The sequence below is a fragment of the Tinamus guttatus genome, unplaced genomic scaffold, assembly GCF_059628265.1.
Source record: "Tinamus guttatus ecotype Peru unplaced genomic scaffold, ASM5962826v1 Tinamus_guttatus_pri_ptg000649l, whole genome shotgun sequence".
Taxonomy (NCBI): domain Eukaryota; kingdom Metazoa; phylum Chordata; class Aves; order Tinamiformes; family Tinamidae; genus Tinamus; species Tinamus guttatus.
The window spans coordinates 841,092-867,014 of record NW_028289183.1 but is presented as its reverse complement, the minus strand read 5'-3'; the positions used below and the strand labels follow the sequence as shown (position 1 = coordinate 867,014).

At 51.3% G+C, this 25,923-nt stretch overlaps 1 protein-coding gene across 9 annotated transcripts in view; it reads right to left on the bottom strand.

Moving 5' to 3' along the window:
• Positions 1–307: 307 nt before the first annotated feature.
• Positions 308–25,923, bottom strand: part of MYOCD (myocardin) — a 213,577-nt gene continuing 187,961 nt past the window's right edge. For 4 of the 9 annotated variants that reach the window (XM_088535818.1, XM_088535822.1, XM_088535825.1 and 1 more), the window contains 12 exons: positions 25,152–25,217; positions 20,228–20,283; positions 15,241–15,316; positions 12,860–13,021; positions 8,491–8,666; positions 7,337–7,450; positions 6,580–6,851; positions 6,080–6,233; positions 4,541–5,494; positions 2,781–2,894; positions 1,721–1,778; positions 308–1,175 (listed from right to left, as the gene is read on the bottom strand). In XM_088535818.1, the coding sequence (XP_088391944.1) occupies positions 607–1,175; positions 1,721–1,778; positions 2,781–2,894; positions 4,541–5,494; positions 6,080–6,233; positions 6,580–6,851; positions 7,337–7,450; positions 8,491–8,666; positions 12,860–13,021; positions 15,241–15,316; positions 20,228–20,283; positions 25,152–25,217 (2,771 nt within the window). In that variant the 3' untranslated portion in view covers positions 308–606. The remainder of the gene's footprint in view (positions 1,176–1,720; positions 1,779–2,780; positions 2,895–4,540; positions 5,495–6,079; positions 6,234–6,579; positions 6,852–7,336; positions 7,451–8,490; positions 8,667–12,859; positions 13,022–15,240; positions 15,317–20,227; positions 20,284–25,151; positions 25,218–25,923) is intronic. The other 5 variants (XM_088535826.1, XM_088535827.1, XM_088535819.1 and 2 more) reach the window with 4 other exon arrangements.

Genomic DNA, 25,923 nt, shown 5'->3' with positions numbered 1-25,923 from the left:
CACCACGCACATGACAGACTCCCTCTCTCGACCAGCCGGAGCTCTGCAGGGACGGGGACAGCGTGGCCTCGAGCGCCTTGGGCAGGAGGAGGGAGCCAGGCAGGCCTGGCAGTGCAGCGTGCCCGGCCTCCCCGCTCCTGCCCCTCCTGGGATGCACCCTGCGGTACGGCCGAGCGGGGCAGGAGGGCGGCAGGGAGTGGGGTAGCAATGGGCCCTCCTCTGGAGGATTCCTGCTGCTTCCCACGTGAGGTCTCCTCACCCCACAGTTTTGTCATGAGCTGCTCCAGTGACTCCTGAAACTGGGGGAGGGAGAAAAAAAGACAGAAGAAACAAAATGGAATTTCTAGAAAATTGTCAGTCTAGAAAAGTGTTCTTAAAGGCACTGGCACCCTCTGTGAGGATGTGTAGATGGAGGAAAACCAAAGTACCAGAGCTATTGTGTTGTCAGTTCTCAGTACCTGGAAGTTGGAACAAGTCTATATGCTGGGAAAATGACTCCAGTTTCTCCTGACTGTGACACATTAGCCCTGTGGGTTCTCTGGTGTGATGGAAACACTGTGCTGGCTGCTGTGGGTGTACAGTATCCTGCTTCCACCACCCTCCCTTTTACCACTGCTGCAGGTGAAGGTCCATGCTGGTGTTTAGATTAAGATCAGTAACATCTAAGAAATCAATGTTGAAGATGCTGGGACCTGCAGGGGTGAGAGAGCCAAAGCCCGTGGCAGAGCTGGGAGGAGTTAGATCCAGCCATTCCATTGTTTCCCATGGAGATTCAGTGAAACTCATTTGTAAACCAGGGCCGTCAGCAGGGGAAGGGGAGAGCTGGGTTTCCATGGGCGAGAGGGGAGTCTGTAAAATCTCCTGGGAAGTGAGCAGTTCATCTGTGGCTTTGCCAGAGAACCCCTCTATCATCCCTTCGAAGTGGGACTCTTCTCCTCCCATCTTCAGCAGGGCAATTTCCCCGACTCTCCCCAGCGGGCTGTGAGCGTTCAGTAAGACTTCGAGGTGAGTGTCGCTGCTGCCGGGACAGTGCTCGTATGAGAGCTGCGCTGAGGAGACCTGTTCAAAGGGGGCCGATGATTTGGGGAGCGAAGTGCTGGAGTTCCCTGTCGACACTGTTATCTGAGGTACTTTCTGGAGGCAGGAACGATCTTCCTTGGCGTTGGCTGGCATTTCTGTACAACAAACAAAAGGTGGTTGAGGTGCTCAGGCAGCGCTCGCCACCGCGGCCCTGCCAAGGCCCCCGAGCTGCACGTTTGGGCTGGGCCCGCTCCTGAGCGAGTCCCTCTTGTGTTGCTCACCCTGTGGAAATCCTGACAAATGCCCTTTTCCTGGCATCTTGACTTCCCCGGGTTTGTGTCCAGTCCCCAGGGCATGAGCACTGGCAGTTGATCACACAGGGAAGCGCGTGGCTAAGGCTGTGCATGAGGGCACTGGCAGCACTTTGCACAGGGGAGGGCACTGGCAGCACTGGGAATGGCAGAAGACCCTGGGGAAGGACCCTGGTGGCTCTGCGTGGGGGTGGGCACTGGCCTTGCAGCTCTTTCTCCCTGAGCAGTTGGCATAGGCAGTACACCCAAGCCCGTAGCCCTCCACTGAAACAGAAAGGACGGCAGATGACCGCGGGGTTCAACCTGGGCACTTCCACCGGGGCACCCCGGCAGCTGCGGGGCCCCGTGGCCTGCGCTCGCTTGGAGGGGAACAGAGAAGCAGTGCGTACCTCCGCTCTCAATGAGCACGTCCAGGAGTTCGTCCATCTGCTGACTTCGTGTCATCTGCTGCAGCAAACAGCAAAGAGGAGAGTAGAGCGTGTTAGGAGGAAGGTCCCTCTGGCCACGAGCCAGGCGGGCGGCTCTAGAGCTCACAAAGGGCTTCCTCCCTTGCATGGAAGATGGTGACACAGGGCAGCAGCGGCGCTCAGGTGAGCGCCAGAGCCCTGGGACACGGGAGGTGGATGTGGAGAGACGGCGCCACGTTGCCCCCTCCCTGCAGCCACCTCAGAGCTCCTGGACACACAGAGTTTCTGGGCCTGGGCCCCAGCTTTGGTGCGTGCCTGCCCGCGTGCCCTGCGGCTCACCGGGGGCAGTGCTGGGGCAGCACCCTCGGACCCGAGCCTGGAAGGACTTCCCTGTGCTCCCTGCCCGCTCACATGAGCCGCTCCTTACCACTGCCAGTGGCATCACTCTGCTTTCCTAAAGGCACCATCACAACCGGCACTGAGGCTGCCACAGACTTTCAAGAAGGAAAGGGGTTCCTGGGTGATGGCAATAGTCCTCTCCATGGGAACAACACTCCAGAATAGGGCTAAGGGAGGCAGAGGGCATGCAGCAAAGGCAGTTTGCTCCTCAAGGGCACTCTGCTCCTGGGCTAAAGAGAGGTTAGGTTTCCCAGTGACTAACCTTTTGGGATGCCCAAGGGTCTGTTTCTCACATAGCTCCCACAAAGAGGAGCCCCCACAAAGTTTCTGGACATTTGTGTGGGACGTCACGTTCCCAGGGTGGGCTGGCACTGCAGACATCACACACAGCATTGTATCTCACTGCTTTGCAGAGACTGTATTTAGCAAATAACACTTCAGGGAAAGCCCATCCCAGGAGATTTTATAGACTCAGATTTTACTGCTCACCTCCCAGGAGATTTTATGGACTCCCCTTTTACCCATGGGAATAGGCTTGTCTCACACAGAGGCAACAGCACGGATTGTTACTCCTGCAGCTGATGGTTACACTAACTGTAAAAGAACACCCTACTCCTGTAGAAAAAAAAAATCATGCAGTTACCTGCTTCACTGCATCCTCATAGGGTGGAGGCTGCTTTACCTCTGAGAGGGCTGGGCTTGACTTACAAAAACTTGGGGATGGAATAGAAAACTTTTGACCTGCCTGCGTAGCCATCTGCGTGGGGGAAATATAGGGAAATGGAATCAATGCACAGGGAAAAGGTTATGCTCCTTTTGGCACTGTCAAAGGCCCAGTTCTCTTTCACCCCAATTGAAACCAGAGTGACTTGGGAGAAATGAAGGGTGTTATAGGTCAAATTAGATGAAACAGGGCAGGTGCCAGGCATCCGGGCAGGAGAAAGGTAGGTAAACTAGTGCCTTTAATTAGTTCTGAGGAAATGAGTGAGGTCCAGGGCTACGTTGACCTCTGGTCATTGCCTGAGACCTGGCCATAGACATCATCCCTCACAGGGGACTGGTGAATGTGCAGAGTAAGAGGGAGAGCTGCCTCACTGCCTCTCCGGTGTATCACCCCAAAGCAGAGTCCTGCGTGACAGCAGAGTGCCCAGCTGCCTCTCTCACCCGCATCACTGTCCCCGAGCCGCTTGGAGGCAACGCTGCATCTCACCATCTACCCCAGCGCCGTGGCACTGCACTGCACCGCCCAGCACGGCGCCGTGCGCCACGCAAGGGCTGCGTTACACGGGGCACGGTGGGTTCTCCTGCTGCCCAGGAAGCTCTGGCAGGACGAATATCCGGTGCGGGGAGGGACTGGGTGCCTTGGGCTGCTCCTCCTGTGGCTGCTTCTGCGGATCTGCCGGATTTCACACCAGTCCAGCTGGTGAGTAAGGAGTGGTGGGTGCTGAAGGGACAACTCTCTGATGCTAACTTGGTAGCCTGTGTCAATGGTGCCACAAGCTCCCCCATGACTGCACACCTCAGTGGCAGGTCTGCTTTGTCTTCTCAAGAAGATGCCTCCCAACAGAGTGGGCTAATTGCACGCCTCCAATCCAGTGGTCAAATCCCTCTCACGCTGCTAGGATCAGCAATGGCTCAGTCCTATACTACTGTGCCAGGGCTCTCTTAGGGACATACAGAGTGATACCAGGGCTCTGTGGGGCTGAGGGAGTTATGCCATGGCTTTCCTCCCATGAGAGGGAGCCAGGCAAGGACCCTTTTGGGCAGAGGGAGCTGCGCCAGCTCTCCCAAGGACAGAGGGAGCTGTGTCAGACCCCTCCAGGGCAAAGGCAGTTGTGCCAGGACTCCCCCAGAGCAGAAAGAGCTGTGCCAGTGCTCGCCCTGGGGTAGGGAGAACTGTGCCAGGACCCCTGGGAAGAAGGAACTGTGCCAGGGCTCCCCCAAGGGCACACAGAGCTGGGCCAGTGCTTGCCTGGGGCTGGGAGAGCTGTGCTGGGATCCCCTGGGGAAGAGGGAGCTATGGAAGAGGGAGCTATGCCAAGGCTCCTTTGGGGGAGAAGGAGCTGTGCCAGTGCTCCATGAGGCTTAAGGTGATGTGCTGCAGCCTCTTCAGAGCAGATGAAGCTGCGCCAGGGCTCTGTGGGGCAGAAGGAGCTGTGTTGTGGTCCCCCTAAGCCACCTGGCTGTGGTGGCAGCAGAGTTTCCTGGGAGATGTCCTGGAGAGGAGTCTACAGTGCCACCACCCTCCATCACAGTTACTCTCTACCTTTCCCAGATGTTCCCACAACCCCCTGGATGGCAGCAGTATCAATCTGACCGGGATGCTCGGGCAGGTTCCATTAAACGTCCGCAAACAAAACCACATTCTCCAGCAGGATGCCAGCTGAGGCACCCTCCACTTACCGATGCCGTGCGAAGGCAATTGCTGCTCTGCGGGGACCCGCTGCGCCCTTCTGCCTGGGAGCTGGGGGACACCGAGAGGAGATAGTGGCTGTTAGGGGACGGCGGCAGGCTGATGTGCTGGGGGCTTTTTGCAGCCCCGAGTGGAGAGTGCTGGGGGGAGCACTGCGGGCTAAGGAATGTCGAGGAGGTGATGGTGCTCTGGCCTGCAGGCTCCAAGCAGTGGCTATTTACAATGTGAGGCAGCTGCGGCACCCCACAGTTACTTAACTTATCCGAGCTGCTGGCTTGGCCCTTCAAGGCAGTTTGTTTGGATGCAAATGGGCAGCTGGACACTGTGTTTTCTTGCTTGATGGGAACCCCAAAGAAATGCTGAGAGGACTGTTGCTTATCCTCAAGGCCATTGCTTCTCTTTCTTTTCTGGAGCTGCATCCGTAACTCTTCAACCTGCCTCTGCTCTTGCTGCAGCTTCCATGTCAGTTCATTAATGACCTTCTGCTTCTCCACCAGCATCTTGTCTTTCTCTGTGTCAATCCCTTCCAGCTCCAGCTGAATGCTCCCTCCATTCATGCTGCTCATGAGGCTTTCTTCAGCGCTGCCGTGAACCGGGGATGGCTGCAGACCAAACTGTGGGGAAGACATGGGCCCATCGTTGAATGTGTCTGGCAAAGAGCCACTCACAGAGAGGTCAGAGGAGGCTGGGGAGATGGGTGGGGTGGAGCTTGTGCTGCCAAAGTGGTAGAAGCCGTTTGATAACATGCTGGTGGAGGACTGCGACTGGTAACTTGACAAGGTGCTCGTTGGAGTGACTGGGAAGGTGACAGTTGTTATCTCACTGAAACTGGGTACTGCGCTGTTGCTGCACTCTTGGAAGGGCCGCAGCCGTTCCATTAATGCTGTTTTGGTACCGGATACAGGCAGGCCTCTTATTCGCAACTGCTGCCTCAGTTCTGACACCTAGAAGGAAAGTCACTGATCATCACTCCTAACGCTTCCCCTCGCAGACAAGCCCTCAGGTTGCTGGCATTTCTCACCTCCCCTCCTAGCAGGAGAGGCACCTGACATTTATAACAAGGGGTCTCAGATCACAGGGGTTTCCAGCCTCCTGCTTTAATGCTCTGAGTCCACAGATACTCACTGTCTCAGCTGCAGTTGCCAGGGCCATTTTGCACAGCACTAGCTGCTGCACATCCTTCAGGAACCTGAGCATTCCTACCAGGAAAACCATCCTATGATGCCTGCAGCCATCTCAAGAGCTACACTTTAGGACTGCCTGATATCTGCCTCGGAGCAATGCACCCATGCAACACCTGCAGAGTAGCAAGCCAGTGTTTTCAATTAACATTGCATTGACTGAATCTTGACCCAGTATGACTGTTCTCCTGGGCCTGCATGCAGTCCAGTGGCTCTGGTTTGCTGTTCTGTAACAAATGACCATTCCCAGCCAGCTCACCCTGCAGCATTACCCGGCATGCTTAGAAGATAGCAAGGCACATTCAGGCTGTAAGACTCTGCTCTCATAGTGACAAAGTTTGTACTCACTTTCAGATCATCCAGGTTAGATGGCAGAGGACCTGGCTTGACAGATGAGACACAACTCTGGCCTGAAAAGGTGGTTTTCACTGGAGAAAGAGGGGTGTTGTTAACAGAAGATGATGAAGAATTTGTATTTTTGACCATTTGCTCATTTGATTGCCTGAAACAAGAAAGAAAATCTGATGTGACTTGTCTGCTCCCTGAGGTCTCTGTGCCCAGTGCCATATACCACCTCTCTCCTCCCTTGGGTCTATCATTTCCTGTTTGAGACCTGAAGGAATGCTAAACCAAGAAGAACCAGCTTGGACTGTGAGGAGATCACTGGGACCTACTAGTAGGTCACAGGCATCACAACCAGAGTCCAAAGCAAGAGACTATACTGTGCTCCCAGGCCTTCATGTTTCATTGCATGTGTCTATCCCCTTTGCACTGGCACAAATGGGCATGCAAATGAAAGGAATACCTGGAGGGACATTAACTCCTGCTATTGGCACACTACCACTCACTTTAGTTGGGCTTGGTGCATTCCTGGGTAGTTGAAGTGCTGCTGCTGCTGCTGCTGTTGTTGCTGCTGCTGCTGCTGCTGGCTGAGAATCTGGAGCTGCAGGAAGAGCTGCTGCTGCTGGAGGAGTCTGGCATATGCAGAGTCCATGGGTGGAGGGGATTTCTCTGCCTTCTGGTCCGGAGGGATGTACTGGTGATATTTCAGCTTCTTCACCTTGGGCTTGGTGTCCTTGGGCTTTTTGTGACGGTTCTTGCTATCACTGGATGATTTAGACTGTCGGTCCAAGAAGAAAAGGAATTAGCTAGGAGAACAGCTCATCACCTCCTTGCAAACAGAGGCAGAGCAAGGGCAGATCCCTGCAGGCACCCTGACCATCCAGCTCCAAGCACAGCTGAGCCTGCACTTGGGGAGATGCCCCAGGACACAATGCATCACAGCTGTGCTGGAGACCATAAGACATCAAGAACTCTGCACCCAGCTTTAAGTGTATCTCCCCATTGCCTTGTGCCTCTGCTTCTAGCCCCAGAGCATCTTGTCAATGCAGAACCTGAGCAACTGTCTCTCACAGAGTGCAATGTTATAACTTTATATAATTACAAAATGGGGCCAACTGGCAGCACGTGATGATGCAGTTGTCTCCCTACATTATACCAGGCCTTAAAGGCCCAACCTGCAAAACTCCCAGCCACGTGAGGGTCGCTCAGTCCTGGACCCAGCCCTGTACCCTGGGCTCGTTCCCTTGTCCCTGCGGACGTTACCTTCACCACGGAGGGCACGGGGAGCGGCGGGCTGTCCTGCTTGGGGCTGTCGCACTGGCTGCCCGGCCCCGAGGGGAGCTCCGGCGCGGTGCTGTCACCGCCGGGGGGCTGGTCCTGCAATGGAGAGGCCAGTTGTGCTATGGAGACAGGCGCTGAGTCCCCTCACAGCCCTGCATGCCTCCAGTGCAGGCTCTGGGGGGCTCATTGCAGTCCGCAATTCACTGCAAGGGTCTGTTCTCCTGAAGGGGCACCCAGCATGACCGCCCTCCTCCCAGGTCCAATGAGCACCCCCAGGCCAGCAGAGCAGCGCCCACGTCCATGCCAATCCTCACAGTATCCCGCAGTAAATCCCGGCTCCCCGCGGGTCGCTCCAGGCTCCCCCAGGTCCCCTCAGCCCGCGGCGGCTGCGGCGCCGGGCGGGCCGGCAGGGGGCGCCGCGGGGCCGCTCATGGCGCCGCGCGCGGGCTCGGGGCGCGCGGGGTGCGGGCCGGGCAGGGCGGCCCGGCGCCGGGGAGGGCACTGGGTCACACAGTCCTTATAGAACCAGGGAGTCGCTGCGGCTGGAAAAGGCCTTCCAGAGCATCGGGGCCAACCGTGAACGTTTGGCACCCCGGAGTATTTGCACCCAGGAGCGCTGGGGACGTCGAGGCGGGGGGGGCCAAAGCAGGTCCTGACAGGAACTCGCAGCATCCCCTGGCACAGCTACCGCTGCTCGGGAAATAGGTCAAAATTGGGCAAAAGTGGCTTAGGCACCTGCCTGCTGGACGGAGGTGCTGCTGGTTACAGGTGCTGGGCAGGGAGCCCCAGCACCAAGGGCGGCTGCCACAGCGTTTGGTCTCTCTTCATCCCAATGACTCTTGGGCTGCGCTCGCCCTTTCTGAGGGCATAAACTTGCCCGGGTGGTGGTGGAGGGGGAAAAGTGCATCTCCTCCTGGCCCCCGGGACGTGAAGGGCCCCTCTAAGCCCCCAGGTGGAGCACACGTCCAGGAAGGGCTGCCATTGAGATGGAGGCACTGAGGCCCCAACCAGGCTTGTGAGTTTGCTTGGGTAGGGACTCCTGCCTCCTTGCCTGCCATTGCTCCATGGAGCAGACAAAACGAGTCTCACCAAGGCACCTGAGAGCTGCCATTCCTTGGCAGGGTGACTTTATCTACCTGGGATGTCCCCGAGGGTGCAGAGGAAGCTGGCTCCGAGGGCTTAGCGCCTGCTGATGATTCCGTGGAGCCCTGGGAGTCCTCGCTCCTGGCCTGCTCCGGGGACAGGCCATCATTGCTGCTGTCCTCCTCGAATGCAAATGCATCGGATGACTTGGAGAAGTTCACCTGCGTACCTGAACAGGCAAGACAGAGGTGATGGGGACCTGTCAGACGCAGCCCGGGCTGTACCTGTCTGCCAGCATTCCCCAGGGCATGCCAGTGTCTGCTTGTCCCTTCCTGCTGGCCGCAGAGCTCAGCTACCCCAACCAAGGGGACCTAGGGACTCACTGTGAGGAACAAACCCACTGGGAGTTGGCCTGTCCCCAACGAGAGGGCTGAGGTGATCAGATGGCAGCATGGAGAGTGCCTTCTACCTGTGGGGTAGGCCCTGAGGACCAGTTCTGCTTCTCATGTGTCCATGAGAGTCCAAATGCCTCAGCCCAAGCCAGACCATGCATAGTGGATGGCATCAGCAGGGTGTGACGGGGAAGGGACATGACATGGCATGCCCCCATGGGTAAATGAGCAAAACCAGTGGGAGAGAAGAGGAGGAGGCGTCACCTCCAGGCCGTCACTCTGGACAGTTTAACTTAGAAAATGGAGAAAAGAGGCTTCTGAGGCTCATGGGATCCTGTCCTTAGCACATGGGACCCTGTCCTCATTAGAGCCTGACTTATACCTTTCGACTGAGGTTGAAATCCATGTGGAGAGTGACCCATCCTTTCATGGCAGAGAAGCCAATGCTTGGGTGGACCTGGCTGCATGGGTGGACCTGGCTGCAGTTAAATAGAGGCCTGCAGATCCTGTGTCTGTCAACAAGCTCCACCCCTATGAAATGTTTGGAATCACTACCATGACTGCCTAACTGCCAATAGGGCTTGCTGCCGGCACTGCTTCTCCTCTCTGCAAGGCTCCCGGCACCGTATCTGCCAAGAGCTCTTGACCCCTAGCATGTACTGATAAATAAAGTGCTGAAAAAGAAAAGCTCATGGGAGCTTTGGGGGAGGCTACAGGTGGGGGTGGAGGAAGGAGTAATGTCACTGTGCTCATAATCTCCTCATGCTCACATCTGGCCTTTGTCAGGCAAGTTGGCACTCTGATAGGGAGGTGACAAACAGGGAAATAGGAAGGGCCTGGGGACATGTTTCCACCCATTCGCCCTGCTGGCCTAGCAATGTGCGCCTTCTCACTGACACGTACCCTTACGCTCTGACCTCTGTGCCTATCTGAGAGATAAAGGTTATCTCGATTGCAGTGCCAGGGTGGCACCGAGGACGCAGGAAGCCCTGGCTCCCCTCCCCATGCCCAGTCTGTGAACTGCTACCCAGCCACCTTCAGCTGGAGCCCTGGTAGATGGATGGGAAGCTCACATCTGATAGGATTGGGTTGTGAAGAGATCCTAGAGAGCCAACAGTTACTGATATCCAAGCACGGCTTGGCTTTGCACCCCTCTTGGCCATGCCTGTCCTGAGCTCTGCAGGTGTCACCAGTGCCTGCCCATCACCAGTCTCCACAGGAACCCTGGTGCTCAGGAGTACCTGCTCCGTCTGCTGGGTAGGGAAACACAAGTGGCCTAATAACGCTGTCCCCATGGCAGCTCTGAGGGAATACAAACATAAGGGTTTGAGAGTAACTGTCCTGTAGAGATGCTCAGTCCTTCTAGATGCCAGGGTCTGAGGTTTCTTGGAGTTGCTGAGCTATAGGGGCTGCCTCCTCTCTGCTACAGTTGTTTTTGTATGTAAGACTAGTATGTTTCGTATGTAAGCCAGGTTTTCCCTGAGGATGTGTAAAGCTGGGATTGGTCTCCCTGCTGATAGAAGTTCGCTTCTCCCATATCTGAAGAAAAGTGAGGGCATCCTCTCTCAGGTATAATCACACCAGGCAAGGAGGACTTGAGGGCCTGCCAGGTTCTCAAGGACAGAAGAGGGTGTTATCCAGCACGGAGGAGCTTTAGGAAGCACAGTGCCAATTTGCAGCCTTTGGCATTTCAGCTCTGCCTCATCTCTGGATAATCTGTGCTGATTTCTCACTCTGCCACCATGAGAGTCCAGGTCCAGTGAACGGGCATTTAAGAGGAATGTGATGAGAGAGAAGACACACAAAAGTAGAGAGCCAGAGGGACCGTCAGGACACAGTGGCAGCCCAGAGCACTTCAGGAATGTGCTGCATCCTGATTCTTGATACCAGAGACCTGTGTGGCGTGGGGAATGCTGGCCTTATCTGTCCTGCTCTCGTCCAGCCTGGGGCTGACCGTATTGTTTCATGATCCGATGTCTCTGCTGTAATCTTAGGCAGAGCGGTGTTTGCTTGGGGCTGTTTCTAATGCACTGGGTATTGTCCTTTCAAGCATCTTGGACAAAGTGATGACAAGGACCTGGTAAAAAAGGGTTCTTATATCACGGCTCAGCTATGCAGGGCACTGGCGGCCTCCTGTCATTGGGACGTTAGGGCTTTCGGTTGGGGTCTGGCGCTTTCTGCTCACCCTGCCGGAGGTGATTAGAGGAACACGTCAACTGAATTTTCCACTGTATAAACAGCTGAGATTCCAAAGTTAAAGTAAAATGATTTTAAACCCTGTCATCCTTCTGGTATTGCAAAAACAAAAGGCTTAAAGTTCAGAAGTGCCAGTGCTCATCTCTGCTCAGTGTTCAACTGGCCGCCCCAAACGGTGACTGCCACAAAATGCCTCTCGCTCAAAAAACAACTCAAGGACCCGTCAGCTTGAGACTTTCTAGTGCAGAAACCTGAGGTCTGAGATTGTACTCCTGGTACAGGTGCATTCCTCGTGGCACCCAGCAGTACAAAATAGCTTCACCCTGATATTTTCACCCCAAATGGGATAAAATGGGCTTATAGGACACATTTTTCTCTAGCAATGTACTAGAAGGCCATTGTGAAAGAGGGAAATTTCAAAATTGAGCAAATCCCTTTAAGCCAGACTTTTTGTTTTTAATGATTTTGTCCTGTAAATCTCTATTTATCACAAGCTGCTGACAAGACAGCTGGACAGAAACTCTGTTCAAGCTTCAAACATGCTTGCCCAGCCTCCAAGCTTCAGCTGCAGTGGATAAAGTCTTGCTCAAACTGCCTCAAATGTTTATAAAGAGGGGATTTTTAAATGTTTTTTCACTCTTTTCTCCTTCAGTAAGTGGCTGAGGAGATTTTGCTTGAACTCTCCTTAAAAATTCCTCTTCAGGCCGAGCCCTGGAACATTTCACCTTCAAAGACAAGAGCTGCAAAACAGTGAGCACGGAGTGGCTCAAGAACCAGACTAAAGAAACTGCTGTATGTACTCTGCGTGCACTTTGCAGCAGGAAAACGAAGAGCAGGAACAATTGCGGGACAAGAAAGAGGGGTATCTGAGCCTGGGATATCTCACTCATTTCTGAGATGAAATGCAAACCAAAGTGCTTCCTGTTCCAATTCCCATTTTCTACATCATTGTTCAAAGAGCACCCCTTGTTCCAGAGCCCTGACACTATCCTTAGCGTGTTTGGAGTCCCAAGTGGACACCCAGTGCCTAATTATGCCCGTGGAAATAATTGAGTGAGGTTAAGAACCAGGAGCAACTGAATGAGGAGCTTGGGAGTAGAGCAGTTCTCAGTGCTTGACTTAAATATCAAGAGCTGATTTGAACATGCTCAGGTGGCCTCAGGCTTCAAAAACATGGGCTGCTGGGCTGACACTGCAGGATCCTGCTGGCTTTTCACTCCTCTCTCTGCTTTTGGGTCTTCCTGTCTCAGCACTGGGCCCTTGGGGCATCTGAATCAGCTTTTTGCTTTGTGTCAACTCCTGCACTGACCTCCCTGCCTCAGCAAGGAGGAAATAACTGCAGGAGGTTCTGCCTCCCTCCATAAGCTGGCAGAGAGCTGTTGAAAAATGAGCTAAACAAACTAAATGATTGGCAGGGCACAAGCTGGAGAATCCAACAACCACACATGGGCATCCAAGGCTTCTCCCCATGCGACATACTGGAGGGAATGACGTTTCTCCAACAATACTGTTTGTGTGCCCAAAACTTGGGGAGGGAAGGATGTAAGAAAGAAGACATGAGATGTGGCTGAAAAATCCTGCATGTGTCCATGGTCATTGCTCTGAGAAGATGAGACCTCCCTTTTCATAGACCCGGATAAGATAACATAGGTTTGCTGGAGGGGGATGCTCGCTAATAAAATAAAATAATACAATCTAAGTAATGTGTAAATGCTGCTCTTAATGCTCTATTGGCCACTTCCTGCAGTCTCTGCTAGGCATCCTGTGAACCTCGCCAGCCCGTGCCCTGTGCTGTGACCTCTCACAGCACAAAACACACATTTACTTCCGCTACCTTTTATGGCCTCTTTCACAGCTGAGTCGACAGGAATAATATTCTTCTCCACCAGCTCCAAAGGACCTGGCCTGAGGGCAATCTTTTCATTGAGATCATCTGCCAGTCGGGCTCTTTTCAGCTTCATTTGAGTAGATTGAATGGACCCCTCTGCTGCTGAGTCTAGAAGGCCAAATGGAAAGCATCAGTTCAGGACCCGGGGGTATCTGTAAACACAGTTCTTGAAGAGAACAGCCTTTCTGGAATACAGCTGAAACCCAAGAATAGCTGGAGAGGTCCTGCAGACACTGGACTGGATGGGGCTTCGGGACCCTTCTCTGAGCCTTAGGGCAAGCTTCTCCATTCCTAAGTAAGTTCTATAGCCTGATCTTGCAAACTTGGCCTGCAGTGAGAGCATCCTTCCCAAGCCTCACTAAGGATTTGCAGTGGAAACTTCATTAAGAAGCTGTGACTAACAGGAGAGCTGAAAGGGATTTCAGCTCCAGCCTGTCAGGAGACCATCGACCTAGTGGGCTTACGTAAATGGATGCCTACTTCTGGGGAACCAAACATTGGAGAAAAGAACCGTTAATAGTGTTTGACAACGTGAGTAAATTCAGTGAAAGACAAAAAGCTCAGTCTTCAGGAGTGGAACATTTGGGAAGCAGAGGGATTACACTGTTCCAGCACCCTTCGGAGAAAAAATGAGCAGGTGAAGAAAAGCATAACAAAGGCAGCTAGATCTGGAAGCTGCAGCCAGACAAACCCAAATGAGAAATGTTGGTTATTCAGCGGTGACAGAACAGTGCCCAGGTGCTACAGTGGGGATTTCTCAGTCGAAGGTGTGTGACACCTCTGGTGACACTTTCTTGTGCAGGGGTGGAGGAGGATCCTAGACTAGACCAGCTCCATATACTCTTGGGGGTCTAAAGTAAGGAGAGCTGCATCAAGGCTGTCCTGTCTCCAAAGACTGGACAGCCTTCTGGGAGAGACACTGTAGGCAGGCACAAGCTGCTGGGATTGATACCAGGAACAAATACTCTGCAGGAGGTAAGATCTGGATCCCCTTCGGAGCTCCGACCCTATCGGACAGTGAACCCGCACGAGCTCCTTGGCAGGAACAGTGACAGAAGGTGTGTCTGGAAGATATTTAGATGATGGAAAGTGCCTCAGCTAGCCAGTTTTAGTTATGTCTAACTGCTGTTATGAACCAGATGGATGCTGAGGTCTACGCTATTCCAGGGTGCACCTCCATGTGAGACAGAGCACAGTACAGAGACGTGTGAGCAGCGACCAGGCCAAGGAGAGTGCGCGGGGCAGCACGGAGACCCGCTGAAGGCTTTGCAGCAACGTGCGTCATCTGTGCCCCACTGCCTCCTTTAGCTGTGTCTCACTGGCCATGGCAAAGGCCAATAACCACAGCTGCCTCCACATCTGCTGCACACTCCCTGGGCCTCAACTCCAGTCTATATTGGTTCTGTTATTTAATCTCAGGGAAAAAAAAAGACCCACTTTCCATCTGTTAAATGGAAAATGATGCTGGCTTATTTTAGTGATAGTGAGACGAGGAAGAAGGCAGGCAATGGGCCCCTCTTGCACAGCAGAAGAAAAGGAAATGTGGACCTTATCCATACGGAGAGAGCATGTACAGTCACCAGAGAGACATCTGCTTCTTCCGGGGACTCGCAGGACTCCAGGAGGGAGGCAGAACATCCTCTCCTGTCTCTCAGGAGCTCCTTATCTCTGGTGATAACAAGGGACGGCCGCAGAGTTCTGCTGTCTGTGACAGAGCGGTGCTGATTTGGTGGCAGGGAGGGGACGCCAGGCCGGGAGAGCAGAGCTGCCCTGGCTCACGGACTGAGAGCAGAGCTCACCGTGTCCACGTGGCCACGCTTGGGTCATTGAGGGTATCACCACAGAATGGCGCAGAGAATGTAATTAATTAGGGCAAAAGCAAAAACAAAACAAAACAAAAGCAGTTTTGGAAGGGTATTGAAGGGTATCCCTCGCTACAGGGATCTACCCATGCATGGCAGTCAGTGCCAAGGATTTGAGAATCAGACCCTTGCATATTTGCCTAACACACTCTCTTTCCCAGCTGCCCTTTATCCCACTGTCCCCTACAGCATCTTAAAACGGTCCTTGCCAGAGATGGGACATGGATCACAGGGCCTGGTCTGTTCCTGCCAGGGTCTCTCTGTGTGTCTGCCTTCTAAAGACCAGTTCTGGATGAGGTACCAAGACACATCTGACCCCCTGGACTCTGCCTGTCATGAGCAGCTGGGGCAAAGTTAATCATGATGAGAACCCATCCTGAAGGGAACCCATCTGGGGCTCGAGAATCTTGAAACATAAGGTAGAAGACACAAGGAGCATCGTGGGAGGAGCTCTGGCAATCTTACCTTGTAAAATGTGCATATTGACGAGGTCTGATCGCTCAGGCCTGCTTCTGATCTTGTGCTTGAGATAATCTTCAGTCTGCAAAGCACAAATGCAGAGAATATGACCTGACTGGATCATCAATAAGTACGAAGAGCAGCAGCCCCTGTGCAATTCCATGTTGTTAAAGGATTTATTTAACTCTGAGCTGAGTGAGTTCCTAAATGACATTTTTTTTTTCCAGAAGTACCATTATACCAGAAGTATAATGGTTCTTGGACAAAATTTCTTCAGAAAAGGAACCATGTTCATGGAGCTGTTGACAGTTCAGTGTCACCACTGATAAACAGTCTCCTTCCCAGTTTCCTTTGACCTTTGATGCCTAAGGTGTTCTGAAAACTCATGGGAAAGGTGATACCTACTTTATGGCAGTGGTGGATCCGATCCTGTCTTAGCATATTGTGTCGCCTTTGAAATCTGCTCTGAGACAGCTCCATATTGTAGCATTAGCAAGTGCTTTCTGTTGAAGGCTGGTGCTCTGGGATGAGCTATAAGACTCAGAAAGTTTTGAAGATCCCCAAACTCATTCTACCCAAGCCAACCAGGAGGCCTCGATTTCCCAGAGTCCCAGGGCTCTGCAGTTTCTCACCCTAGTTGTGGTGTGGGGTTGGGAAATTCCACTTTGCAGGTTGTTGCAACTGGGCTTGCAAGGGAAGACTTCCTAAAGCCTTGTGCCACCTTGCCCATGGCTTTAGAAACCGTCAGGGCTGGGCCAGGCAAGCCAGCACTGGGGCAGGTGACCTCAGGAACACAAATACAAGCTTAGTCCCTGGTGTCATAAAGCTAGAGAACAACTTAGGAAATTTTTAGCTAGAGCAAAGCTGGAAACTCCATAGTACAGCATGTATAAGATCGTGAAAAACAGATTTTATAAGAACTTATGTGGCCAGGAGAAGGGAATGGAAAGTGCTCTCTGTGCTCCATACACAGGAGAAATACGGGTGCTACTGAGATGGCCACAGTATTTAATGCCTTTTTAAATCATCTTCACTAAAAAAAGAATGGGTATTTATGAATTAGATGACAAAGGCAAAAATCTGCAGCATCAAGAGAACAGAAACTCCAGTTACCAACTTGTAGAACAGATTTGAGAATATTTGGATAAAATCAATATTCCCAAACAGTTTGAAATACACAATATTAGTCTCCAGGAAACTGGACAAGGAAGAGCATATTTTTTAAAATATAAAAGAGAGGGAAAACAGGAACCAGGAAATTATAAACCAATCTGAAAAAGTAATCAAACTATCTATATAAATGCATTTTGAAGATAACAAAGAGGCAAACAATAGCCAGAATGGAATCATCAAGAACAGATGATGTCACACCAACTTAATTTCCATTTATGGAGAGACTAGAGATTTCTATTATAAGAATAAAGAATGCCATGAAGCTTGATTTTAAGCATGTTTTGACATTATCTCACATGCCTTTCTCATATGTAAGCCAGAGAAGTTTGGTCTAGATGGGACTAACATAAAAAAGGAACGTAAGTACAGGTGAGAGTCACCTAAGAAATCAGAAATAGTTCACAGTCTAAATAGAGGAACATGTCAAATGGTATTCTACAGCAATTTCCCCTACTATTTAGTATATTCATTAACATCTTGGATGATAGAAGACACACTTACTAATTCTGAATCATTTAAACAGATTAGAATGCAAAACAATTTGAAGAAATAATCTGAATACACTGGATACAGTTCAGGAAGGAATCAGAAAGGACTATATTCAGGTCATGGTTAGCCACAGCTAAGCTAGCTGATTAATTGCTGAAGCAGATGAAGAGCCAATGTTAATCCACTGGAGACATTTCTATGCTGGCCTTTCAACAGAGACTTTCAGCAATAATTCATTATTATGTAAATATAGAAGAAAATACATAAAAAGTTCTGGAGAATCTAGTGATCCTGAACCACATCCCTAAACCAGTGAGCAGCTTTCTAGGAGATAGAAAGAAGAGTATCAGATGGGTCTTATGAATAGTGAAGTCCCATTCTGGAGCCTGCATCTGAAAGGACCCAAAGGGAGAGTCTGTGGGATAGCAACAGAAATCCTGTGTGTAAGAAATGGGATCAGTGGGGAGAGACTGAAGTGAGGGGACATTGATTAGTCCACAGATGAAAAATCCGAAGAGAAACAGGATGCAAAATGCTTTTAAAATGGGCTACAGGAAGGAAGATAAGCAGTTCCACATGTCCTTGTGCCTAGTAATGGGCTTGAACTGCAAGGGTAAGGCTTGTGCTGGGAGCCCGGGAAGAGCAGTGCAGGCTGGAGAGCACTGGAGCAGCCCCCTGGGAGGGCGGCAGAGCCACCGCTGCTCCCGGTGCCGGGAACGGGCTGGTTGGGGCGTTGTGCCGTGGGGCGGGCAGTGCCGTGGGGCGCTGTGCCGTGGGGCGGGCGGTGCCGTGGGGCGTCGTGCCGTGGGGCGGGCACGCGGTGCCGTGGGGCGCTGTGCCGTGGGGCGCGTGCGCGGTGCCGTGGGGCGTTGGGCCGTGGGGCGGGTGCGCGGTGCCGTGGGGTGTTGTGCCGTGGGGCGCGCGGTGCCGTGGGGCGTCGTGCCGTGGGGTGGGCGCGCGGTGCCGTGGGGCGTTGGGCCGCGGGGCTCTCGTGCAGTGCCGTGGGGCGCTGTGCCGTGGGGCGGGCGCGTGGTGCCGTGGGACGCTGTGCCGTGGGGCGGGCGCGCGGTTCCGTGGGGCGTCGGGCCGTGGGGCGTCGGGCCGTGGGGCGCGCGCGCGGTGCCGGCCCCGCGCTCGCTGCAGCGCTAGGAGCGGTGCCAAGGCTGCCGAGCCAGACGGCCTCTCCGAGCCAGCCTGTTCTCTGTCCTCCAACCCCGCAATCTGTTACAGGACATTGACTTCAAAGTCTGCTGAGCTGGCCCCATGCCAGCCTCCTAAATAGCCCGTGACATGTTTAAACAAATAAAAGACATTTTATTTACTGAAGTCTTTGCAATTCCTACACTTCCCCCCATTTTTCCCCAGTTTATTTTCACCAACACAATCCCTTGCTTGGACCATGTGTAGGTTTGCCTGGTTTCCTTGCCAGGTCAGGGCTAGCTGGTGTCTGCACTCAAATCATTGGTTAAATTCACCAAATGCATTTCTGGTTAACCCGCAGGTCAGGTCCTGACTTAGGTTTGAATTGCTGTCCTACAGATGTGGTATCAGCATATTGAACCCAGTATTCACACTGTGTTAGGCTGACTTGCTGCTGTGATGCGAGTTCCTTTTGACCTTTCCTGTTTATAAGCTGCATTTCTGCCACGGGTGCAAATGGTGGAGAACAACCCTAGATGGGTTTTTATTTTTTTTCAGCATCAGCTGAAGCAGCGGGCTTTTAAAATACATGAAAGCAATTTTTGTTATCTGCTTTCTTTTTGCAGCGTATCAAGTTGGAGAAGTATCAGCTGAAAAAGCAAATGCTATTGAGTGGTTATCTGGAACAGCTGCTGCTCCTTCCCTGCCACAGTTCTAACCAGGGTATCCTTGCAAAGGAGTATGTTTTTGTTAAGCCCTGTGCTCATTAGCGTGTTTGTTAGCGTGCTCTGAAAATTCAGGCATCTTCAGATACTCTAGTCTATCCTTCCCTTTTCCCCAGGCAACCAGCCAGTGAAAGCCTTTGAAGGAAAGACCAAGAGACACAAATGTATACTTAAACTGTAAAATATATGACACTTCAAGGATACTCTGGATTGCTTGAAATTTTCTAAGCATGTTAATTTTTCAGAGTTGTATTGTGTTTCTTATGCTAGCCATTTATTACTGCAGGAGACTCAGGGCAAGTGACTTGGAGTGTGTTTAAGTTCAGAAGAGCACTTCTCCATATTTCACAGCCATTCCTCCTTGTAAAAAAAAAAAAGTTTTTCTGTGTGTTTGCAAGCACGTCTTGCAGATTAATGAAACAAAATCTTCTGTTCAAATAGAACCTGTGTGACCGATCCCTTTGCAGTGATATGTGTGGACACAGCTCCAGACCCCAGGACTTCCCAGAAAGTGATCGCATCACGAGCAGTTTCGATGTGTTCTGGAAGTGACTACTTATCTTATCTCTGCCTTCATTAGTATCTAGGGAAGCCTGAGCACAGTTAGATAGAGGAGCTGGTGGAAGCCTGGCCCGCTTAGCCCCTGAGACACATAAGGACCAAGCTGGGATGCTCAACTAAAAGCAGCCTATCCTTAGATGCCAAATAGTATTCCCAGGGGACTTGCTGCTGTTGACAAAGGGCATCCACATTCCTCCTGGACGCCTGCTCAATCCTTCGGCTCCCATCCTGTTTGCTGCTTGTCCTCTAATCTCACAGACTTGAGGAGGAGCAGAGAGCAACCAGTGCAGGGAGGAACGGGCTGTGGACCTAGCTCAGAAAACAACAGTAGGTTCAGCCAGTGTTTTACTGGAAGCTCAGTCAATCGTTGGACTTGATGATCTTGAAGGTCTTTTCCAACCATAAAGATTCCATGATCTATGATTCTATGCCATATTGCTGTGTCCTGTCCACAGACCCTTGTAAAACCCGGGGAATGATGACCAAGGGGCTTCTGCAACCCCCTGCGCCCTGTGGGGCTTTTTGGTTTCTCCTCCCTGTCACCAAGCCCCAAAGCTCATGAAAATGGCATTTCTGTCCTTCCCTGCAGGTCCTCCAAAGAAAGGTCACCCTTCTGAGCCACAAGAGGTGCAGATGCACTCCCCAGCCCAGGGCTTTGGGAACAGATGGCCTCTCTGTCCTTTTAAATGTCTGCTGCCTGGTGAAAGGTGTATCTTAGTAGATATAAACCCTGATTTGACCCCACCACGTGTAGAAGCAAATTAGAGTCTCTAATTCTCCTCCTTGGCCACAGAGCCTAGACGGAGGATGCCAGAGAAGGACATAGTGCTGGTAGGTGGTTTTGGCTCCAAACTTGTCCAAAGAAAGCCCACATGTTCCCTCAACAGAATGGGTGCAGGATTTACCTTGGCTCGCTCCAGACTTTTTCGTTGGTCATGGAATGCAGATGGGCTTTTCAGTGCTGCAACAGGAAAGAAGAGGAGCAGTCAGCACAAAAGCAGAAGCAAGCAGCCACCGGGATATTCAGCAACAGCATTTTAATGAGTGCTATAAAAATAGCAACACAAACTAGCCGCCGTCTTTATTGCAGTTACTAAAAATAACTCAGGAAAGCTCTGGGAAATCCCTCACTCTCAGCCAGGCCATGGCAAGAGAGCAGAGGGGATGGAGAGCACAGGGAGCGCAGAGGGCACACGGGCAGGGAGACGGTGCAGGCTTTGGGGTGGAACGTGTCCGAGAGCAGAGGCAGCTCTTCCCTGCGTGCTTTCTGCAGGCTCTGGTGCCACAGCCCCAGAAAGCAAAGATCTGGGAGAAGCAACAAGCTGAGAGAAGACTCACCTGCAAGGAGAACCCAAAAGACCTGTCTTGCCTAGTGGGGCTGTGCAGGAACAGCCTCTAGCCAGCATACCTCAAAGCAGGACCCTGGTATTTTGCCCTTCTCCCATCAGGGACTACCTCTCTGTCTCCTTCAAGTTTCCTCTCACGAGACACTTGTCCATTCCCTGTATCTGTGTAATGTGGTTCCTTCCTGCCCAGAGGTGCACTGGGCAGCAGGCCACACTCCCAGCATCTCCTGAAGCCAGAGGGGCTCCTGAGGGAAGGACAGTGATCTCTGGCTTTGGAGCAGCAAGCTCCAGTCCCATGGAGCAATCAGGCTGGAGTCTGAGGATCTTGCACACTGCCTTGTTTATGCTTGTCCTGTGAAAACTGGAGCGAAAATTTTTGGTGAATGGGTTAATAGCTCTCAGCTCCTGCAGAAATCCTTTTCTAGCTACATAAGCAAGCAGAATTAAGCATTCCCAGGGGGCCTGGGGGAAAGACAAAGCATCCTGACCCACAAAAATGGCCTGCTACAAGTCTTTTGGAGTGTTCAATTTTCTTTTCATCTTGTGAATGGGTTTCAGTGAGGACAGAATTTCTTTTCACATAGGACGTGGAATCCTGCCTCAGTCTAGAAGAGTAAGAACAGACTAGATGGGAGAGCCTGGAGATTTTTGGAGGCCATTTAATTGAGTTTTTGTAGGCAACACCCATAACCTCAAGTGAATCACAGGAAAAGATATATGGCCCATTCCTGCTTCTGTTGAGGAGCGCACTTGTGGACAGGCTGGTGTTATTGTGCTGTGTTCTGGTGAGCAGCCATAGGGACTTGTGACAGCCAGTCTGGTCAGAAGCAAAATAAAATTGTGCACAAGAGAAAATGAAGCAAAGGAGATTATTTTTACAGCCCCATTCAGTGTGAAGTCCCAACGTTAGGAGTTTGCCATGGGCATTGACCAAGTCAAACATCATGCTATTCATGAAGAAAGTGTTGCGGAATTTAATCATTTACCAAGATTTTTTTTTTGAGGAATTATGTGGATGCTGCAGCTTGTATTAGTCTGCAAAACAAATAAAGGTATGACTAGCACCAGTTACTCAGACAGCTTGCTAGGGGATAACACATGTCCTCTTGAAATTGCTGAGGGTCTGGAGGCAACAGAGTGTAGATGCTGTGCTTGATAATATTAGAACTATGCTCTTTTTTTTTTTCTCCTTTTTTTGGCCTGTCAGGGGATGAGACTGTGTAGAGCAAGAGGGTCTCCACTTCATGTGCAGCTATTTCTGCAGCCCATCGCAGGAGGGAAGAGTCTTGCCTTGAGAAATCGTTGATCTTTCAAGCCAGCCTCCTGCTCTGTTTTGGCAAGTGAGCAGGATCTGGCCGAGGTCCAGGCTGGCCCCTGCACAGGGCCACGGGAAGGCTCCTTGCCCACTTGGCCTTGCAGCCTGACCCCACAGGGCTGCTTCTGATTTAAAACATGTTTGCCATGTCTGTACCAGTTTCACTATGACAATAAAACTGTGCATAATGTAGTGGTACATGAGCCAGGGACCTCCTACTCACTGAGCCTGAAGAAGGGGCCAGGTTCTGCTCCCAGGAATCTTTTTTTTTAGTAGTTTTGCCAGCTGGTTGTCTAATTTACCACCAGAAAACATCTGCTGATAAGAGTTCAGCTTCAAACCTGAAGGCTTGTGCAACGCTACTCCCCTTTGCTCCCAAGCATCCTCCTTGATGCAGTTTCCTGCCTTTTCCAGTGATGGGGCCAACTGAAGCTCCCCCATCTCTTCAAAACCCCATTTCAAAATATCCAAGAAGGTGCGGGCAGAGCTAAGGTATGTAATATCATTATATTGCTCTTGTTACGCCAAACACAGACTAGGTTTTGTTTGCATCATATGTTTAGGGCGCTCATATGTTTAGGTACCGCTAGTACTTTGCTGGGTTATTAACTTGGACATCAAAACCCAATCAGCTTCCTCAAAATTGCTGCATGGTTTCATGCTTACCGTGCTACAGCCACAGTGCTTAACTGTTCACCGGCTCTGTGTATATTCACCAGCCTCAGCTTCTATAAATTTCTCTGAACCTTCAAAGCTTTTATGCAATGCTGCTCTATTATTCTGATCCTCCACCTCCCTTTCTGTTCTCTGTATAAAATGGAATTGTTGTAAAATGAAAGTCTGCATGTCCTGGGTTTGTATCCGATGAAAATGTAGCCAAAGGATTGAAAAATCTGCGTGAAAAATCAGCATTGAAAAACCATGCAAAATCTGATATGCAACATAGGATAAAGTGCAAGTTTCAAGTCTGGTGCCATACCCAGCTCTCAACCTGGCCATAGCCCTCTGCTCTTTCTGGAATGGCTCTTGTCAAAGGGCTGTAACCACAGTGGGTTACAACCCTCAGAATCCATTTCCGATCCCCTGCAGAATAAGGTGGGCTGTGATCCAGTCCCTGTGCATCCCCTAGGGCCCATCTCACCTGCTGGTGCTCAGGCCCAACAGGCCATGGGAAGACGTGATTGAACAAAGCTATGTTTTTTTGTAAAGAATGTCTGCGCATGCCCAAACCATAAGGAAGTTGGATGAGACTCCCACATATTAAGTACTAACATTTGACCCATCCTCCTGAGGTGAGAGAGCAGTTACATTCTGCACATTTGTTTTTATAGGCCAAAAGTGCCTTTTCTTTTATTACTTTCAGTGATTGAACTGTTTGTGCTTAAGCTTCCCAAAATGGCTTCCTTGGACAGAAACCAGACTGCAAAATGTCAGCATAAGTTGGGAGTGTAATGAAACTTCAAGTAACAGGAAAAGACCCTTCAGCTGTCACCAAATAAACTGGGTCTAATATGTGGCTTTCAGCGTGAGCAATTTTAAAGAGTTATGCATCGCTTGCAAAAGCACAGTCCCATAGACAGTCCCGCAGAGCAGGGCAAATCCAGGAGACTTCTGCCCACTGCCTGTATATATTGCCAGTGTTTGCAATGCTATCCCAAATGTCACACTGCTTTGCTCAAAGTTCCAGCTCCTGGAGTCCTGTGATTAAAATGATTGACTTTTGGTGGCAGGCAACATAAAATCTGAACACTTAAAGAAATGAAAAGAAGAACTGCGAAAAGAACCAGCACCAATCATTTTTAAGACACTGTGGTCATATTCACAGACATGATTTTTGTCATCCCACTCAAGGTTTCTTAATGCTTGATGCTGACAGTGCTGTACCAAGAGGACCTTTGTTGCTGGCTACCTTGAGCTCTGTCCTTTAGGAAGGCAGCTACGTGAGAAAGGGGTGGCAAAGGGACATGCAAGTGCAGCATGCAGTGCTAGACCCGTGCTGTTAGTGAGCTGCTGTGCTGCTAGCTAAAGATGAACAACTGTGACACGAAAGATGTGTCCCAGTCTTTGAGGTTAAGAGGCAGCCGTAAGCGATGGAAGTGGCACGGCCTGTGGAAAGCTGTGTTGCCCCAAAGAGACGCATGATGATATGGAAATAACTTTCCACAGGTATTTGCAGGATGGTGGATGGTTTCCACAGCCATTCCAGGATAATCTGCTACCTGGGTTCTAACTAACCACAGACTCATGCACATGGAGGATGAACTAGGTCAGGATGGGGCTACCCACTGAGCCAGACTGAGACCTCAATGTCTCTTCTGCAGTGGTGCTGCTGGTTTAATCATGATGGGCAGGGCAGTTTCAGAAGGGGATCCTTTTCATTTTTTTACTTTTTGGGCTCTAGCACCAGATACCAGCTGGTTTAGCTTTCTGATGCTGAATAGTCACATAATGATGCTGGGCTGGAGCTCGTCCTTCTGACGTGACTGCAAGGTTGATGAATGGTGTCAGAGAAGTGAACGCACGGACATCCCCCGGCATTTGGCAGGCTCCAGCAGGCAGGCCCAGATGGGGCTGCACTGGCCTCAGTCCCACTCTGCCAGTTCTGCCCCTGTGGGATCCTGGCTGGGCACTCTGTATCACTGGGCATCAGACTCCCTCGTCCAGAGGCTGTGCCTCAACTTGGGCACAGTTAATCCACTGCTTGCTTTTTGCAACAGCCTCATGGAATGGGTTCTCTCTACTTCTTCCCCTTCTGTGGGCTTTATCCTGCCACATCCTGGAACCCCCTCAGCTGGCTTTTACATGAGAAACTTGCCTTCATGAAGTGCTTTCTGAGTATCTTGGAGCTGGATATGCCTGTCCTGCTACAGTGATGGAGAGGGAGATTTATATAGATGGATTTTAAGGTGTATTTGAACAGCTCTCCTAACTTCAGCTAAGCAGCAGCATTATAACTTGTGTGGCAGGTGTTGGGCTCCATTTACAGCACCAGGAATCACAGTATGGCTACAGGGCAGGAAGCAAAGTCTACCCCAGGAACAATATGCTCAGAGTGGGGGAAAGTCTGAGCAGGCAGATGGTGCCACACACAGTGCCCCAACAGTGCCGAACATGAAGACAGCCCCTCTGAGTCAGGAACGGGTGAAAAAAGCAGGAAAAGATACTTACGTGGCATAATGCCTTGGTCTGCCAGCTGCTCACGGGTCCTTCTCTGCTGAAGCCGTAGCTGTAAAACTGTGAGAGAAAGAGTGTCATGAAGAGATGCAGGCTTGATGTGGGGCACTAGCACATCTATCAGCCATGGCATGCTGGGGACCCGGTGGCACAGAGACCTGCTACACATCCATGGTGCTGCTGGAGCAGCTTTGGTGCAGCCAAAGGAGGCAGCAAGCCAAGGAGGAGCCAAGGAGGAGGCTGGGGACTCTGCACCAACCCAGGCCTCACTCTTGCAGAAAGACAAGCAGAGCAGGGCTGGTTCATGTGCACATGGTGCAGGGGTGAGGAACAGACTCCGATCCCTGCTGGGTGCCTGCAATAGCTTCTGTGAGTGGGCAGAGGGCTGAGAAAGAGGCTGGGTTTGAGCTTCTGTCACTACCTCCTGCAACTGGATATTGCCACCCCAAGCGATACAGGGCTCAACTCTCCTTAAGGGTGCGCAGCAGTATAAAAAGAGACAAGGGTCAACAGAAGTTGACTTCTTGACCACTTTAGAAGTGGTACGTGCCACCTCTGCCATTGGTGACCCAGGATTGCCATGAATGCAAGAGAAATGTTCAATGTGTGGTAAGAGCAAAAAGAATGAAGCTGAAAATAAAGCAAAAAGCATCTGCAACTGATATTGCACTAAAACTACCATCCACAGGGACATGATGTGACCGTGTGAACCAACATGAGATTATGACTTCTGAGAGGTTTTTAAGTCTGTAGAGATTGCATAGTT